Source organism: Panthera pardus, unplaced genomic scaffold (assembly GCF_024362965.1).
Source record: "Panthera pardus isolate Hobbes unplaced genomic scaffold, ASM2436296v1 HiC_scaffold_10, whole genome shotgun sequence".
In the NCBI taxonomy this organism is placed as follows: Eukaryota; Metazoa; Chordata; class Mammalia; order Carnivora; family Felidae; genus Panthera; species Panthera pardus.
The window spans coordinates 99,142,359-99,162,188 of NW_026526655.1; the positions used below are offsets into that span (position 1 = coordinate 99,142,359).

The window sequence follows — 19,830 nt, forward strand, 5'->3', positions numbered from 1 at the left end:
TGTGTCTCAATCTTAAGACAAACAAATCCTTCTTACCAGTTAGTGCTAATTTTAACCCCATCTCTTATTCTTCTCCTCTTGCTCTGTCCTTTCTCATCCTCAAGTCCTACAAATGCATATTTTATCTTTTCTGGCACTTCTGACATTTAAGTTTGTGTTTAATGATTTCTTGCCCTGATCTTCAGTATCTGACACCTTGCAACACTATCATTATCTTATTTCTACCTCAAGTTATAATGTTTCTGACAAGAGTGAATCATTGCAATAGAGCCTCTTAATAGGGGCATTACTGTGGCAATAGAAGATGTAAATCGCAGTCCTAAACAACCTAGAAGAGCAATCATGAAACAGTGATCAATGATTAAATGAACTGCACATATAATTATATACATATAAGGTCAGATGAATCACTTGAGCTGAAAAGGACAGGGAGTATTTTAGAGAAATACAATTTGAATAAGGAGCAGATCAAGTTGTGAAAGTTTTATAGCAGGTGGAGCAGGTTGAACAAAAGTACAAAACAAAGAAAGCATATACATTTAAGGAATAAAAGTAATAGTAAGCAATACTTGTAATAATTGCATCGTTACTGATCCATCCCTTGTAGGGCATACTGTTTTAGGGGTTTAGTCCCTTTTATTTGATGGGGATAGATTTACATTGAATACAAACAAACTTTCATTTAATGCTTTGTATAATGATTAATAACGAAGCTCCTAGGTATATCTCTTAAAACTCCAGGCTTTTATTATTTAAAAAAATTCAAACATCCCCTGTAGGATCTTATGAATATATATTTTTAAGTTCTTTTTATTTTAAGAGAGAGAGAGAGACAGACAGAGAGTAGAGGGGAGGGGGAGGAAGAGAGGAAGAGAGAATCCTAAGCAGGCTCGACATTGTCAGTTGTCAGCGCAGAGCCCCACACGGGGCTCCATCTCATGACCTTGAGATCATGACCTGAGCCAAAATCAGGAGTTGGTCGCTTACCTGACTTAGCAGTGTAGGTTCCATCCCTCACTCCCACCCCCTGCTGGATATTCTAAAATGACTATAACCATAACATGTCTGAAATTGAAATGTTTCAGAATTTCCTCAAAATATGTTTGTTTTTCACTTTTTCCTAACGTAAGTTACAATAGCAACATTCACCCAGTGCTAAAAACTTGAAACATAAAATTACTTTGGATACTTACTTGTTTTTCAGTGTTCAAATCTAATCATTAAATTCTTTTGTTTTTATCTATCATCTCTCTTGCATGTGTCTCTTCCTCTCTATGCCCCTGCTTCACCCTTGACTTCTTGGCATTGCTTGACTAAACTGTCGTGAGATCCTCTTACCAGATCTAATGCCCTTAGGCTGTCATCAGATCCAGCTCAGTTTTTACCCAACTGCCAGAGTAATAGTTATAAATTCAAATCTGATTTTGTTGCTTTTTTTTGACTTTAAACTTCACCATTCATGAAACATAGCAATCAGCTCTGCAATATTCCTGTTAGTAATAGTGCATGCATTATTAATATCAACAGTAATCATGGGGCTGACCCCCATTTCTCCAGGAATCTTTTTAAGTTACTTGTGCATATTGTTAAGGTTATTCTAATAACATAGGCTGTAATTTCATTTAAGTGGGAAACACTACATCATGAATTTTTCACTTATATTGCCAGAAAATATATGAAAAAGTTACCATTCTGTTCTTTAAGTCCTATAACATTGTCTTCTTGCCCTTTACTCATCCTTATGGCAATTATTACTTTACCCCAAATTAGCAAACTGGTAGCCCCCAGGTAGAAATTGGTGCCTATAAATATATTTAAAAGTATTGGTCTATAGTTAAAAATCATGAGATTATAAATTAAAGTCTTGGTTTCTAGCTTATCTTGAAAAAAATTGGAACACTAGAAATACTTTATGAACTTTCTTAGAAGATGATGGTTTTCTGGAGCCGAGGGACCACTGCCCCTTTTAGATAGTCTGACTATTCCATTTGCCCTCAATTTAGCCATACAGCTTAATTCTACTTATCCATACTCTGTCGCTCTAGGCATTTGGGTGTGGGACTCCTACTCTACCATAGACTATAGAGAAACAGAATGCTTGTCTCATCCTTTCCAATATTAGATGGAAAGGATTTTAATGAGCCTGGTTTCTCAACCTTCTAGCACTTTCAGTTCTACTATGGTAATGGTAATATTGTGAATGTTTAAGAAGTGAGTTTTGGTAGAATTGAATGATACATGTGAATGAGGTACTGCAAAATCTTCCCAAGCTGCCTAGAAACATGCATTTTCTTCTCAACTTGATCAAATGTCTTGCCTCCCTCATTTAATTGGTTTAGTTAACCATCTGCATATTTATTTTCCTCTGTTTATCCAACCTTGCTTGGCTTTAATTGAATGTTCCTGGATGGCAGAGTTCATGCATTTTAATGCCCTTTGTACCATGCCCAGTGTCAAAAAATGCACTGGTAGGTGTAATTGCTAAATAATTCCAATAAACACATGCAGGAAATATTTCTGCATCCTTTTATTTCAATAGTAATTAAGCGATTAAATATATAGATAACTTAATAGCCTTATTGGCAATAATAAACCTTTCAAAACACTAATTTAAAGCCATATCAAGTTGAGACTCAACCAGAACTGTATTAGTATCTGTAATTAGGGTCATTGTAGATCAAAGGGTCTCCTGTGGCCGCTAGAAAGAATGAATCTCCCAGATGCAACAAATGATAACATTAATGGTTTATGCTAAGAGAGATTTGCCTGAGACTTCTGATGTCCCGTGACTAAGCTGCAAGAATGTGTTTCTTACACGTGTACCATCATCAGCAAGTCACTTTGTAGCATCAGTGACCTGCTCACAACTCTCTAAATTCAGAGAAGGTTCAGCAGCTTGGGCCCCTGAAAAGGTATTTGGAAAGTTTCCCAGTTTATGTGCTGTATAAGCTGGAGACAGTATAGTGATAATTAATAAAGTGCCAGACTGGATAATTGTAGGAACTGTAAAAGATACTATAAAATGTTGTTACCGGAGGCACAGACACACCTGTGAATGTGTGAAGTTAATTTCTTTGAGAAACATCACATGAGAGTGGATGAGGACGACAGAGGTGAGATGTTCTTTAAATAATTCAGAAGAGAAGCTCTCTTCCAAAACGTAAAGAAAGGAACTCCTGCTGGTGAGATAATGCAGGATTTATTTAAGGAGTTTCTCTTATATTCTCTTTTTATACATACTCATCTTCTTGCGCAATTTTTAAATAAATAGTAAACCTCGCTTTATTGTGTAACAATACACCTCTTGACACTGTAGCATTGAAAGACCTGATCTTATTTTCTCAATGTCCCCCTAAATTCTGTGCAGACAAATTTCCATTAAGTTTTCCTACACAGTAAGTTAATGACAGAGAAAGGAAGAATAAGAGTGAGGATACCGACCTCATAATATTTTCATTAGGAATATTGAGGACTATTGAGATTTGCTAAATTATAAGAAATTTACAGAGCTGATAATAGATCAGTGGTAGCTCTCTTTCTATGATTTTTTGTTGTTAGTTCCATTATTATTGAAATGAAAACTAAAATCCTTGAGGTGAATTACTGCCAATGACTATTCTGATCTTCTTTTGAAGTGTCTTATACATGGGCTGTATAAGATAGATGTATGGAGGCAAAACTCCCAAATCTTAATATTGCCATATAACAGTATTTTTTCCCAGACCATTGCATTCTCTTGTGTATCAGGCTTAGAGATTAACTATGTTATTCTAACAATTTTCTAACACCAGCTGGGTGTCCTATAGTTTGATTCAATTCTAACCACCCAGAATTAGTGCAGACCCTACCGGTTAAGGATTTAGTGCCTGCCCCCACTTAAAATACCAGCTGCATGTCCCAAGTCCCTAGGCTACCTGCATTTCAGACTAACTTGGCTGTAAATTTGGTGGTTCCCACAGTCCTCCTTCAGGTTTGATAATTTGCTAGAATGATACAGAAAGTGCTGTACTTATGAATACTCATTTATTTTAGAGAATACAAATGAAGAGCTAGATGAAGAGGTAAATAGGGCAGGTCCAGAAGGGTCCCAGCATAGTCTCTGTCTCTGTGGAGTTGGGGGATGCCACCTTCCCAGTACATTAGTATGTTTACTAATAAGGAAGCACCTCCAAATTTCATCATTCATAGTTTCTTATTGAGCTCTCATTACCTAGGCATGATTATCATTGGCCATGCAACTGAACATCCCCCATCCCTCCGCCCACCCTGGCCTCCAATTAGGGTTAAAAGTTCTAATCTTCTAGTCAGGTGGTGGGCACCCCCTCCAGAAGCTGTCTAGCCACTCTTCCCTGGCCTCTACCCCTTGAGTCATGTCATTCCTATACACCAAGCATGGTTAAAATTATTAATAATAAATGACACTCCTTTCGCTCAGAAAACTACAAGTATTTTAGAAGCTCTGTGCAAAGAATCAGGAAAAAAGACTCAATATATATTTTTTTATTATACCACACAAACTATTTCAAATATTGATTAGGCTGAGTTTCTTGTCCTTTCCATTGTGTTTTGAGGATTTCTAAATTTAAAAACCTTGACTTCTCTTTTTTCCATTTTTAAAAGAGTTCAGTCTTATAGAAATTGGCCTGACATAAAGTATACAAAATTATTTACATATGTATTTCTCTGCAGAAACTATGCAAACTAGTTTGCCTAAAATGCATATACGGTTTATTTTACTTTTTGTATTTTGTAGACTTTTGACGCATTAACTCAAATTGTTTGCCTTTTCTTTGCATCTGAAATTAAATATAATCTCTATTTCAAATCAAATTATTTCTCCACTCTCAATATATTTCTTTTTCACTTCATTTTCAATTATTTCTGATAGTAGGCCTATTCAATGATAGAATTGTAGGCGCAAAATCAATCAGGTGCAGTGTAGTTATAATCAAGTATAATCAGTATTTATGTTTTCATTAATTTTACTATGGGAGTGTCCTCTAAAGAGACTGTCTTTAATATAAGTATCTTCTTTTAAATACAAGTATGAAACCTATAAGGAAACAAAAGTAGAGACAGAAATTATGATACCACAACATGTTACTCTTTCTTCCTTCCTTCCTCCTTCCTTCCCTTTCTTTTCTTTTTTTTCTTTTCTTTCCTTTCCTTTTATTCTTTCTTTCCTTCCTTCCTTCCTTCCTTCCTTCCTTCCTTCCTTCCTTCCCTCCATCCCTTCTAACTTGAAAATATAAAAGCATTTTGGTTACTTAAAAAGTTCAGTAAGTTTTTGCTTTTTTCTTATGAAAATATTAACATAGTCTTCACATGATATACATAAAAAAGATATGCTAGAAAATTTTCTTCCTAATGAAATTTGTAATATGGCCTCTCCAAGTGTTTATATCCATCGGAATAAGTATACATACATACATGCATATTTATAATAGAAATCAAAATGCCTTTTCCACAGAGTTATGATGAGAATTCAGATCTTTTTAAATATCTACATTAAATATCCAAATGCATATTAATGTCTCTGTTATTAAGGTTTTTACTGCTTTTGTAACTGCCTTTTTTTTTTTATTTCTAGGTAACCTTCAAAGCCTCAAAACATTCAGTTTCACCCGATTTAAAATATGTTCTTCTGGCATATGATGTCAAACAGGTAAAGAAGTGATCTTCTTTGAAAATCTTTCCTTGTGATTCATTCAGGTAACAAGTCATAGTTTTATTTGGTCATCTACTCCTCTAGAAACAATTTGACATATCCAATAGCTGCAGGGGGGTACTGATAACCGGTATTGCACAAGAGAGGTTTGGAGAAAGTGTCCTGTCTTCCATACCTGGCTAGCAAATACCTGCAGCAGTCTACTAGGTCTACATGCTTCCTAGTCTGTCGCTTTTAGAGGGGAGTGTGGAAGGTATATAGCAAATTGGACAAAGTAAGCCTTTTGCCATTTTCAGGACAGCCTTATTATATATGCAAGTGCTTCATGTATGTATAGATTAAGGAGTTTGCTGATGGCTGTGTCCTGAGATGCAGTGTACATAATGGGAAGGGACTGGTGAAAACATTGATTCTGGTTGTGGTCAATGAATTCTTTTGTGGTATTTGAGCATAAGCCTGTGGTTGTAGAAAATTCTGAAAGCGGGTCAAACCAAGGAATCAATTCTGAACAAATAAAATGCTCTAATTGCAATTAGCATTTCATTATTCTGTGTCAGCTCTACAGCACACAATTAGAACAATATGTATGGTTGTTGAGTATTTTGTGTTTAGATATAATTTGCACTGTTAAGAAGCAAAGTAAATGTTGAAAGGCAATTCAGCAGATTAGCTTTTGTAGAAAATAAATGATTGGAAATCATTCAAGAAATTTTTATGTGCTTTAAGACAATAAAAATTTATAGACTTAAGACAGAAGTCCTCATATAAAGCATTGAAAGCCTTTGAGCACATAAAATTTCACAGTTCCAAGGACCTTCTAAGTAATTATTTTAGTCTTTTAGTATTTTGGAATATACATGCACTATGTTTTTAGACAAGTTTATATATTTTCATTTAAAATAACTAATTTACACTGCAGAAGGTGGGAGATTATGATCAAAGATCTCTTTTCCCATTATAAATCTTGGCCTTTTTACTTTACTTTTGTCCTGTTCCCTGTATTCATTGAGATTTGAAATATACATGTGATAGGAGAAAAACATTTGTTTTATAAACAAAATATTACAATTTCCAAGTTTTTAAATAATATTAATTATCTAAACATTTTTAACTTCATATAAATCTGTATTAAACTGATAATGAATTTAAAAACAAAACAGGTTTTAGTAGCTACCATAATCAAGACTATGTGGAATGAGCAGGGGGATAGACATAGGCATCAAAGAAATAGTTTAGAGAACTGGGAAACAGATCCATACAAATTTGACGGAAGTGCAAATGTAATTCAATGGAAGAAAATATTTTTTTCAGTAAGTGTTGCTGGAGCCATTGGGCATCCATAGGCAAAACAAACACACAAGCAAAAATATACTGATCTAGGCCTCACAGTATATCAAAACTCAGAATGGAGTTGGTCTGTAAAAGAGGATGAAAATCCAACCTACAGGCTGGTAGGAAATATTCGCTACTCCCATATTCAACAAGGACTAATATCTAGATTATATATACAAACTCTCAAGACTCAAAGTTACAAAAGACAGAACAACTATACAGTCTTGTGTGCACGTCCACGCAAGATTGAATCATCTAATTCAAGAAACATACAAACAGATAGAGGTAATATGACACAAACACTTGTATCCACTGTTTACAGCATTGTGTGAGGTGTTAAGGAAGTGATAGTATGGAAGAATAGAGAAAATTTCCATTCAAGATGATCATGGTGGGAAGGGAAGCCTTTGATGGTAATTGAAGAGCAAATAGGTAAAGATGAACAGAAAAGCATCCCACATGGGCAATAACATAGGGCTTTGTGGAACTAGCATTACATCTTGGAGGGATAGCAGTCAGTTCAGACTAACTAGCCTACTGGTAAATAACAAAACTTTATACCTAGTGGAGCCCAAATTATAGAAGAACTTGAATTCCATTTTATTCTTTACAGTTTATACTGAGATGGCCATTTGGGAGCTTTGATGGTTTTAGAGTAATGAAAGGCCATGATTTAATGTGTGTGTCTGTGCGTGTCTGGCTGTGTGTGTGTGTGTGTGTGTGTGTGTGTGCGTGCACATGTGTATAATGCCCATTAACAAAGACGGGAAGAAAACAGTCATACAAAATGCAACCACTTAAATGCATCCACTAAAATTATTTTGGTGTGTTTTATTCATTCCTTTTATCCCCTTTATGTGTAAAAGTAGGTAAACAGGAATTATCATATATTAAGCATTATTTGGGGCAGGCTGGAGTTGGACGCTTAATTGACTGAGTCACTCAGGTGCCCCAAAAGTAACATTCGGTAACTGAACTGAAATTCACAATAGTCAACACAAAATAAGCTGCTTTAAAGTGTACGATTCACTGCAATACAGTACATTTACAATGTTGTGCAGCTATCCCCTGTATCTAGTTCCAAAACATTTTTATCACCCAAAAAGAAATCCCTGTATCCACTAATCCATCAGTCCCCATTGTCCCCATCACACCATTTGGTAGTCACCAATCTGATTTCTATTTCTGTGGATTTACCCATTTGGATATGTAACATAAATGAAATCATATGGCATGTGACCTTTTTGTCTGGCTTTCTTCACTTAATATAATGTTTTAAGTTTTATCCACATTGCAGTATGTATTAGCACTTCATTTTTTATGGTTAAATAGTAACCCTTTGTATGTATATATCACAGTTTGTTTATTCATTTATCCTTTGAGCAATATTTGCCTTATTCCCACCTTTTGTCTATTAAGTATAGTGCTGCTGTGAACATTTGTACACATGAATTTCCTGAGTGCCTCTTTTAAATTTTCAGAGTATAAATTGAGGTATGGAAGTGCTGGGTAATATGCTAATTCTGTGTTTAACTTTTTGAGGAACCACCAAACTGCTTTCCAAAGTGGCTGCACCATTTTATATTCCCACTAACAATGTATGAATCCTAATTTCTTTGTATCCTTGCTAAACACTTGTTTTTTCCATCTGTCTTCTTTTTTTATTTTGTTTAATGTTTATTCATTTTTGAGAGAGAAAGAAAGAGAGAGACAGAGTGCCAGCAGTGGAGGGGCAGAGAGAAAGGGAGACACAGAATCTGAAGCAGGGTCCAGGCTCTGAGCTGTCAGCACAGAGCCTGACATGGGGCTCAAACTCAAACCATGAGATCATGACCTAAGCCAAAGTCGGATGCTTAACCGTTTGAGCCATGCAGGTGCCCCATTTTCTGTGTCTTATTATAAACTATCCTGAGTGTACGAATTGGTATCTCCTTGTGGTTTTGGTATTCACCTCCCTAATGACTAGTGATGTTGAATGTATTTTATATGCTTGTTGGTCTTTTGTATTTCTTTTTTTGGAGAAAGGACTCTTGAATTCCTTTGCCTATTTCTTTATTCTTTTTGTAGTTGTGTTTAAGAGCTCTTTTATATTCTGGACAGTAGACACTTATATGATACATGACTTCAAAACATTTTCTTCCACTCGGTAGATTGTCTTTTCCCTTTCTTGATAATGTCCTTTGATGCGTAAATTTGAAAAATTCTGATAAAGTTTAATTTATCTACATGCAAGCTCTTGAAGTTGTATTTAGGAATCCGCTGCCAAACTGAAGGTCATAAAGTTTTATCCCTATGATTTTTTCTGAAAGTTTTATACTTCTAGTTCTTATATGTAGGTTGTTGATTCATTTTGAATCAATTTTTATATATTGTGTGAGATAGGTTTCCAAGTATAACACATTTTAAGGCTCCTGATATAGTTGGAAGCACTGCTTTCCAAAATCGTCACGTTGCTTTATACTGCCCTTAGGCAATGTGCGGCTTGTTACATTACCATCTTTACCAACTTAGAACTGTATTTTAAAGAAAAAGTAATTATTAACTTGATTATCTACTGATCAAATACATATACACATTATCACCCTCTCTCTTTCACACACACACACACACACACACACACACACACACAGAATCAGTATTCGTTTTATATAACTATGCAATAAATTGCCCCCAAATTAGTGACTTTTTAAAAAGAGCGTTTATTGTACTCTGTTTCTGTGTAATGGGAATTTGGGATTGGCTTGGCTGGATGGTTCTGCCTCAGCATTTCTAGTGAAGTTACAGTCAACCCTGAGCTGGGTCTTCAGGCATCCGACAGCTTAACTGAGGTTGAAGAATATGTTTTCAAGGTACATCATTCACTTGGGTTTATGTAACTTGGTGCTAGCTTTTGGCATGAGGCTTCAGGTTTCTCCCTAGGGACCTTTCTAAAATACTGCTTGAATGTCCTAATAACATGGTACTTGGATATCTCCAGAATGCATAATACAAAGGATAAAGGCAGAAACTTAAATGTATTATATAATCCTTCCTTAGGACTTACCTGTTACTTTGAGGGTGCCTAGGTGGCTTAGTCAGTTAAGTGGCCAAATCTTGATTTCAGCTGAGGTCATGATCTCAGGGTTCATGAGTTCAAGCCCCTGTGTCCAGCCCTGTGCTGACAGCACAGAACCTGCTTAGGATTCTCTCTCACGCTCTCTCTGCCCCTGTCCCACTCACATGCTCACTCTCTGTCTCTGAAAAATAAATAAACATTAAAAAAAAAAAGTTACCCATTACTTTCACAGACCTTTTGTTTTAATTTGATTTATTTAAATAACAAAAAATAAAAATAAAAACAGTTCACCCATTTTTCCTATGTCCCAATCCCATGTCTAGCAACTACCAATATATTCTCTGTATCTATAAGCTTAGTGCTTGTAATTAAATTTTTTAATATTCTGCATATAAGAGAGATCATATAATATTTGTCTTTCTTTGTCTTATTTCACTTAGAATAATGCCCTCAATTTCCATCCATGCTGTTACAAATGGAAAGATTTAATTTCTATGGCTGAATAATATTCATATACATATGCACGCATATATGTGAATATACCTGTTGAACCCCTCTAGTGTATTTTTCAGTTCAGTTATTATATTCTTCAGCTCTGTGACTTCCTTCACTACTTTCATCTATTATCCATCTCTGTTGACATTCTCGTTGTGTTCATCCATTCTACTTCTCGGTTCAGTGGGCTCTTTATGAGCATTACTTTGATCTCTTTATCAGGTAAATTTACTTAGCTCTGTTTTATTTAGTGTGTGTGTGTGTGTGTGTGTGTGTGTGTGTGTGTGTGTGTGTGTGTGTAGTTTATCTTGTTCTTTCATGTGGAACATATTCCTCTCTTCTTTATGTTGGACTCTATGTTGGTATCTATATATGAAACAATCACCTTGTCCAGTCTTAAGAGATGGGCCTTGTGTAAGAGATGCACCTTGTTGTTCAACCCTGCCTGAGCTCCTGGTTGTCTCTCAAATCTCTGCACTTGTCCAAGCAGCCTATTATATTTTAAAAACATTCTCAGTAGTTGAGGCTATGCCAATACCTGTCAGCATCCCAAAAGAGAGGATCCTAGCACTTCGATTCAGGCTGAATGGAAGACAGACCTCAGGCAGCAGCTTCTTAGAATATGCCAATATATATATTCTGTGGTGGCCTGCAAGTGTAAAAGCCATGTGATCCAAAGGTGTACTTTTTCTTTTCTTTTTATTTTTATTTACTTTTTTTTTTTTGGTCACAAAGGTCAGTTCTAATTCAGTGTAGGAGACCACTAAGAAATGAGGATTTGGGGGACCATCTTAGCAGCTGGCTAACTTAGTCCCTTATTTTCTTATTGTATGTATGTATGTATGTATGTATGTATGTATCTATCTATCTATCTATCTATCTTACACGCAAAGTATAATCACTCTTTCCGAGGTCCCTCAGATTTTCATCCATTGCAGTTCAGCATTTTTGTTAAATCAGGTCCAGATCTTGAGAACTTTCCATAGGCATGGCTCCTTGGCTATCGTTCTCTGAGTATATTTGTATATTCATACACAAAATTAAATGTATTTATATACATCCATATAGATATAAAAACCACACACATATTTCCTAGTTATTTATATCTTATGTATTTGAATACTGGTTTAACTAACATTCTCAGCACCTATTTTCAGTTTTATTACCTTCATTGTGAGTAATGTATTTATGTATGCCACTCCTTTTTCTTTTGTTGTCTTTGTGTATTTAAGCCACACGTTTGTGTAATTCAATGATAGGTTTTATTATCTTTTTTAAACATAATGTTTAAAAAATATTTTGCCTTTAATTTTATTTTTCTTAAAAGAAAGTTTGAATTTTGTGATAAAATTCATCTTTTACTTTGCTATGTTTTTTTTTTTTTCTCTAGGCTTAAAAACATGTCCACCAGTATGAAAATACATCATTGTACTTTCTCCCCCCTCTTTTCTTGGTTTTTATGCATATATGTTTATTCCATCCTATTTTCAATTGTTCATGATGGTGATTAAAACCAATCTTCCTAAAAAGTCATAATAATGGAAAATACCTCTCTTTTGTATAAATTAACATTGATAATAGTCACTTGGGAGGACCATAAAGGAATATTTTCGATGTATTATTAGGAGGCCACACAGCACAGTTGAGAAATGTAACCTGACTCATGGTTACCACACACGTCCTCAGCCTCAGTTTCCCCATTGCTGTTATAAAGAGGAAGAAAATATGAATACTTCTCAAACTTACTATATTGAATAATTGCCTGGTATGAAGGGAAAGTCATGTGATGATAATTCTACCTTAAGTAGATATCTGTATCTGTGTATCTATCTGCCTACCTATCTATACATGGTGGATTTTTAATTTTTGTATTGGATCATTTCTCTGATCACTAATTTTTCTATTACCCTGTTTCTTCTTTGACAACTAGTTAAATAAGAGATTGCAGTAGAGGGGACAAATTTTTGTTGAGCACTCATATTGTGCCTATCATATGGGAAATGTATGTATCAATTTAAACCTCCCAATGTTCTTGCTTGTTGGCCAGTGATAACATTTTTTACAGAGGTAGGAGTCTTGGAAATCTAACTAACTTAATGGCCCCACCTCACCATTTCAACACTGGGACACTATCCCATCTTTCTAGGTCCAAAGCCCCTGGTCTTTTGATCACACAGCCATTTTGAAAGTCTTTATATATCTTCATAGCTTTATTCTGTATGCTGGAATAATTATTTTCTCATTCATTTGAAATCATATCAACTGTTCTAATTAAGTAATTGCAAGACAAATGGTATTTTTATTTGCAATGTTCATGCAGCATTTATTATGCTTCTCCAGCCTTGTGGCTTACATTTCATTTTTGTATCTGCTTCTTAGAAGGTTTTTTTTTTTTCGTTTCTTTTTTTTTTTTCCAACTGTGGAATGAGTTTTTATGCCATAATTTGAAAATGGTAAAAAAAAAAAAAAAAAAAAAAAAGAAGAAATTATGTTAATGATCAGATTATTTGTGGTTAAAAATTGGCTAGTCGTTAGCATTTCTTGTATGAGGCAATGTTATTTTTTGTTATTTGAGTCATAAGTCACAAATAGTTTCAATTTAAACATTTAAATACATTTATTTTATTTTTTAATGCTTATTTTTGAGGGGGGAGGGGCAGAAGGAGAGGGAGACAGAAAACCTGAAACCTTCTCCACACTGTCAGTGCAAAGCTCATCGTGGGGCTCAAACCATCAGTGCAAAGCCCATCTTGGGGTTCGACCCATGAACCCTGAGATCAGATCATGACCTGAGCTGAAGTCAGACATACTAAGTTACCTAGGCATCCCCAAATCCAGTTTATTTTATTTATTTTCACAATATGTTTGAAACTATTGGTCCATTTAAATTATTTAACAGTTGCATGGGGCACCTTGGTGGCTCATTCAATTGAGCGCCTGACTTTTGCTCAGGTCATGATCTCCCAGTTGGTTGGTCGGTTTGAGCCCTGCATCAGGGTCTGTGCTGACAGCTCAGAGCCTGAAGCCTGCTTTGGATTCTGTGTCTCCCTTGCTTTCTCTCTTCCCCTCACCCACTCATGCTTTGTGGCTCTTTTGCTTTGCCCCTTCCCCACTCACGCTCTGTGTATCTCTCTCTCTCTCAAAAGTAAACATTAAAAAATATATAAATTATTTAACAATTACATTTTTAAGCCATCCTTGAGAAATCAGTAGTGTTTTTATATACACATTTTTTAAGACAAACAAGTAGAAACAAGTATTTAAACTCATTTTCATTTGTAGTTTCCTTATTGTTTGGATTAAAAATACACATTAAATGGACTAATTAATAGTTAAATTAACCATTTATTTTACATTAACTCCCTTTCTTATTGTGTCTTATGTTTGAGGTCAGAAACTTTAATTAAATTTACTGTCATTTTAGCATAATTAGAACTGTCCTTTTTCATGATGGGCCATGTCTTGAGAATAAGCTTTTTCTGAATAGAAAAGTTAAAAACTGAATTAATCGCTTAAATAGTATCTAATAGAAGGAACACATAAATTATATATGTGATACAGTTGCTGTGTTGTTGTCTGTCCTCCAGAATTGATGCTCTGCAAAAAAAACAGTATTGTTATCCTCTAGAGTTGGATGCATTTATTTCCCTTTATGTCCCTAGTTACAAAGTTACTAGTTTGTAACTTTGTAGACAAGGCCCACTTTATGATAAATATCTATTTTAACTAAGATGTAATCACTGTAAAGTGAATCCTGCATGCGCTACTGCCTGAAAAAGTAACTCGTCTCTAGTGAATTATCTAATTAAATTCTGAGCCTTAATACTTCAGTGCTTTACAATTACAGGCACATATTTAAGAAGTCTGTGGGAGTGCATGATCTGGTCATGGGATTATCTAAGCTATTAAACTTCATACACTTGGGGCACACAAATATTTCAAATAATCCTGTTAATAATAAACTCAGGGAAGTTTCAGCCTAGGAAAGTGACTCTATTCAAATACATGGGACTTGAAGTTGACCCTGAGAGCCTCCTGCCTCCAGAGCCCATAGAATGCACCTTCCATGTTCTCCTGTAGCTGCTGCTACAAAAATGTCTTCCTAGTTAACCTTCTCCTTACTAGAGAGAGATTATAAAGTACGAAATGTATATTAATGTCAATTTTGGATTATTTGTTGTTGTTGTTGTTGTTGTTGTTGTTGTTTAAAGGAGAAGAGTCCTAGAAGGGAGAAGGAAGGGAGGAGAGAGGTGGGGAGGCAAGGCAGCAGGCAGGCAGGAAGGAAGGAACCTAAGCTTTGGAAAACAGTAGTTACAATTTTTCCCCTTTGCAGTAGCTACTAATATATTTTTTGGTTTATCACTAATTCAACTGCACAGCATTTATTGTGTTTTGCTTTTGAAATAGTAGGTTTATTATAGAGAATCTGAAAATTCTGAAAAATATAAACAATGATTCTAGTGCCTATATTTCCCTCTTTTAGAGAAAACCAGTGTTAATATATTGATTTATCTTCTCTAAATCTTGTTTTTGTCATACTTAAGTGCACTCTTTCCAATTATAGACAAAAGCATTAGAATACATTGAGAAATACTATATTAGCAAAACACTGTCACACTAAGTGTTAAGATCATGTTCTGGTGACCCAATGCTGTATAATTAACTCAAAAACTTGGTAGTATAAAATGGGGAATTTATGATTATTATAGATTCTTTGGGTCAAGAATTCTGGAAGGGCTTGGCTGTGCAGTTTCCACTTGAGGCCTCTTATGTGATTACTTTCAGATATCACAGGGGGCAGGGCTGCAGGAGGTCAGGGAGAGTTCCTGGTGCTGGTGGGCAGGAGGCTGGGCCAAAGGGGAGGAATAGCATCCGAAGGGCAGGGATCATTCTGCTCATGGAGCCCCGTGCCCCCATGTTCTGTCCTCCCAGGTCCTCTGCCCTGGGCTCCCTGGCCTCGGGCTATTCCAAGTTTAGCTCAGATCCTTCTCCCTGGTGGCACCTTAGCCTGTAGGCCTCCTACAATCTAGGCACTCATGTGTGGCCACAGCTGCTGATGGGTACCAATGAGTGGTACACCTCCAGACTGATCGGGCAATTGTACTGAGCCCCGAGGCTGCTGTTGCTACCCATGGGCCTCCTCTGCTCACCCTCATGCCCCTGTGGCTGCCTATGCTGAGCCTAGCCCCTAAGGCTGTATCACATCCCCATTTCTGGGCCAGCACCCTCCCTTCCCCCACCAGCTGCCATCATCCTTGGCCCAGCCCATCCTGGCCTGCTTATACATGGATTTTTTTCAATAAATATATGTATAGTACAATAAATGTATTTTTTTCTTTTGATTTTCTTTTTTTTTTATGTTTGTTTATTTTTGAGAGTGGGAGAGAGAGTGTGAGTGGGGAAGGGCAAGAGGGAGAGGGAGACAGAGGATCCGAAGCTGGCTCCAGGCTCTGTGCTGACAGCATGGAGCCCCATGTGGGGCTCAAACCCAGGAACCGTGAGATCATGACCTGAGCTGAATTTGGAGGCTTAACCAACTGAGCCACACAGGCGCCCTTCCTTTTGATTTTCTTAATAACATTTTCTTGTCTCTAGCTTACCTTATAAGAAAAATATAAATGTACAGTGTATATGTTAATTGACTGTTTCTGTTATTGGTAAGCCTTCAAGTCAACAATAGTCTATTATTTAAGCTTTTAGGGATCTGAAAGTTTTGGGGGATTTCCACCCCTGGGTGAGGTGGGCCCCTATAACCCCTGCATTGTTCGAGGGTCAGCTGTATTTCTTTCAGTATATACAACATACTGATTCAATATTTGAGTATATTGCAAAATGATCACAAAAAGTCTAGTTAACTACTTATTTGGGTAAAACTAGTTAACTAATTTATTTTGGTAAACCAGTTTTAAATAAATAAAGGAATTCTTATCAAACTGTAGAATGAGCCAGTCAAAATGGCAAGTTGATTTAGTAAACTACAGAGTCAAGATTACAGATAATCTGGAGGTGGGTATGTGGCACATGTCAACAGGCACCTACCAGTGGTTAGAATGAACTTGAGCATGTGTTTTATAACAAAAATATACTTCTTAAAATATAGTATGAGGAATAGTAACTGATAGGCCAATTTAGATATTTTCATTGACCATATGCAGTGTGAACTTAGATTGTCACATGAACTTTAGAAACATTGATATAATTTTAGGCTGAGCTAATAAACTATCTAAAACTGTGCTGTTTGGTACCGTAGCCACTGAACATGTGGCTATTGAGCACCTGAAATGTGCCTAGTCAAAATCGAGGTGTGTCGTAAGTATAAAATACACCAGATTTCGAAGGCTTAGAGAAAAAAAAAAAACAAGGAAAAATGTAAAACATTAGTAAAATGTCATATTCTTGACAGATTAAATTAATGGTTTTGATACATTGGGTTAAATTAAACATCTTAGTATGTTGATTTCACTTAGTTCTCTTTATTTTTTATTAACATGGCTACAAAAAATTAAGCTTATACATGCATGGTTTGCATTATATTTATGTTGCTTGGTGTTGCTCTAGAACACAGGAGGTAAATATTCTAGTGTTTGAAATGCCAGTTAAAAGACACCTGAGATGCTGTCCCTTAATGAAGACTATATACAAGGAGACAATCATAATTCTCAAAGATTTAGCAACTATAATGAAGGAATTAGAAATGTAGCTATGGAAAGAGAAAACATGGCAAAATATGGGGAGGATGGTATCTATTATGAGTGTTGAAAGGGCCGTCACAGAGAATAGAAATTAGATGTGTTCCTTAGTGTAAAACTAAAGCCAGGGATATTAGATGGTATCAGAACTGGCAGATTTTGGCTCAGCACAAAGAAGATCTTTCTGACAATGGTTTGATAAAACCAGGGCGAGTATGGGAAGGAGCACACCTACTTTGTTTAGAAATTTTTAAAAAGGTGGATAGATCATGTGCCTGGGTGGTTCACTTGGTTGAGTGGCCAACTCTTGATTTTGGTTCAAGCCATGATCTTACTGTTAGTGAGATCGAGCCCTGCATCAGACTCTGCACTCAAAGCACAGAGCCTGCTTAGGATTCTCTCTCTCCCTCTCTCTTTCTGCCCCTTTCCTGCATGTATGTGTTTCTTTCTCTCAAAATAAATAAATAAACTTTAAAAAAAAGTGGATAGATAACTCTATTATAGACATTGTGCAAAGAAATCTTACATCTTTTTAAAAGGTGGATGGGTAAACTGTGGTGGGATAGGTCAATTACAATATCTATCATTAACCCAAGACAAATAGTAGATTTCCCTCTGAAATATAGTATACCATAAACATAAAAAGAAAGATAAATGTGTCTCTTTGGTATGTTTGAAATTTTGCAGATTGTACAGTCCCTGATTTTTCTTGGTACAGACTTGAAACAAAATCAGATTTGCTTTATTTAGTCATATCTATTTTGAAAAGGATCAAATAGAAGATAATGTTTCATAAAACGGTAATAATAGTGGGGTGCCTGGGTGGCTCAGTCAATTAAGCATCCAACTTTAGCTCAGGTCATGGTCTCACAGTACATGAGTTTGAGCCCCGTGTCAGGCTCTGTGATGGCAGCTCAGAGCCTGGAGCCTGCTTCTGATTCTATGACCCCCTCTTTTCTCTGCCTCTTCCTCACTCACACTCTGTCTCTCAAAAATAAATAAATGGTAAAAAAAAATAAATTAAAAAACAGTAACAGTAGTGAATCTTACTAGAAATAGGAAAAAACTTATGCACATATAGAAAGAAATCCACAAGTAGTGTTTTCTGATTATACCAGGAGACAGCAATATTATGATTCCTAATTGGAGTTTATACTAATTAACTTCTCATTGCTTTTATGTTGCCTATTTAACAAATAAAAACAGTTAAAGATTGTGAGTTGGTAAATTAAGCAGCCCAAAGATAGTGTGTGGTGTGGGGGGCCTCTTAATTAGCCAAATGAAAGAAGCTTAGCATTTCACAATAAAGAGGGACTAGAAAATACAATTAGAGTATGAGGCCATGCATTTTTGAAAGACCTCAGCCAGAAAATGACCAAGGCTTATTGTCAGAAAATTGAGACTTGATTTTCAAGAGCAAAATGTGTGTTTATATATAAGAATTAATTCAGTGTACCTGAAACATAATGAAGTATTGCATACTCGTACTTAGTTTTACTTACTTATATTTAATGATGTTTATTTTTTAATGTTTATTTATTTTGAGAGAGGTGTGAGGGGGGGGGACAGAGAGAGAGAGGGAAGAGAGAACCCCAAGCAGGCTCCACGCTCTCAGTGCAGAGCCTGATGTGGGGCTTGATCCCACCAACCATGAGATCCTGACCTGAGCCAAAATCAAGTCTTTAAACTGACTAAGCCACCCAGGGGAACTTAATTAAGTTTAATTTAAATGTATACACATTTTCTCCCCTTGTGCTTTTGAGATTATAGAAGGCTCTAACTGGAGCTTAATCTGTGTGGCATCTCCAACACCAAGTACCATGCAGTGGTACTCTTCTGCCGTTTGTTTCTTGAATAAATGCATAGCTCGGGAAAGAAGTGGTCAAAACTTCATCACTCAGGGAGAGAGGATGCATTCCTTGCTGCTGCTTCTTTTTTCCCCTCTGCTTTTTCTTTTTAACAACTATTCAGCACCCTGTCTCAAAATAAGAGATCCTTTACATAGATGATGAAAAGCCAATGGTATTCATCTGAAATTTGATCTTTTTAAAAGAGATTCATTAAATAATTGACGTTCTTCACATATAATTTTTCACCTTAAACTAGTTTTATCACATAAAATGTTGCACTCAAATTTATGAATAGGGACTGATTGACATGACTTAATCACTTTTTCTTTCTCAATAGAAAAATGCCTATGATATTTCAAATGCAAAATATTAATAATTTCAATATAAGGATATCACTTTGTCATCATTACTTTGCCCTACGTGTGGAATTGAGGAACAGATATTTATTTACTTATTTTTTTTTAATTTTTTTAACGTTTATTTATTTTTGAGAGACTGAGAGATAGAGCAGGAGTGGGGGAAGGGTAGAGAGAGAAGGAGACAGAATCTGAAGTAGGCTCCAAGTTCTGAGCTGTCAGTACAGAGCCTGATGCGGGGCTTGAATTCACAAGCTCTGAGATCATGACTTGAGCTAAAGTCAGACAGTTTACCCACTGAGCCACCCAGGCACCTCTAAATTATTTTTAATGTTTATTTACTTTGAGACAGAGAGAGAAAGAGAGACAGAGAGAGAGAGAGAGA

General features: G+C 35.9%; 1 protein-coding gene across 2 annotated transcripts in view; it reads left to right on the forward strand.

The window, feature by feature from the left end:
* The window catches only part of DPP10 (dipeptidyl peptidase like 10), a 634,998-nt gene that overhangs the window by 328,490 nt on the left and 286,678 nt on the right, over positions 1-19,830 (forward strand). For both annotated transcript variants that reach the window (XM_019469320.2, XM_019469321.2), the window contains exon 5: positions 5,591-5,665. In XM_019469320.2, the coding sequence (XP_019324865.1) occupies positions 5,591-5,665 (75 nt within the window). The remainder of the gene's footprint in view (positions 1-5,590; positions 5,666-19,830) is intronic.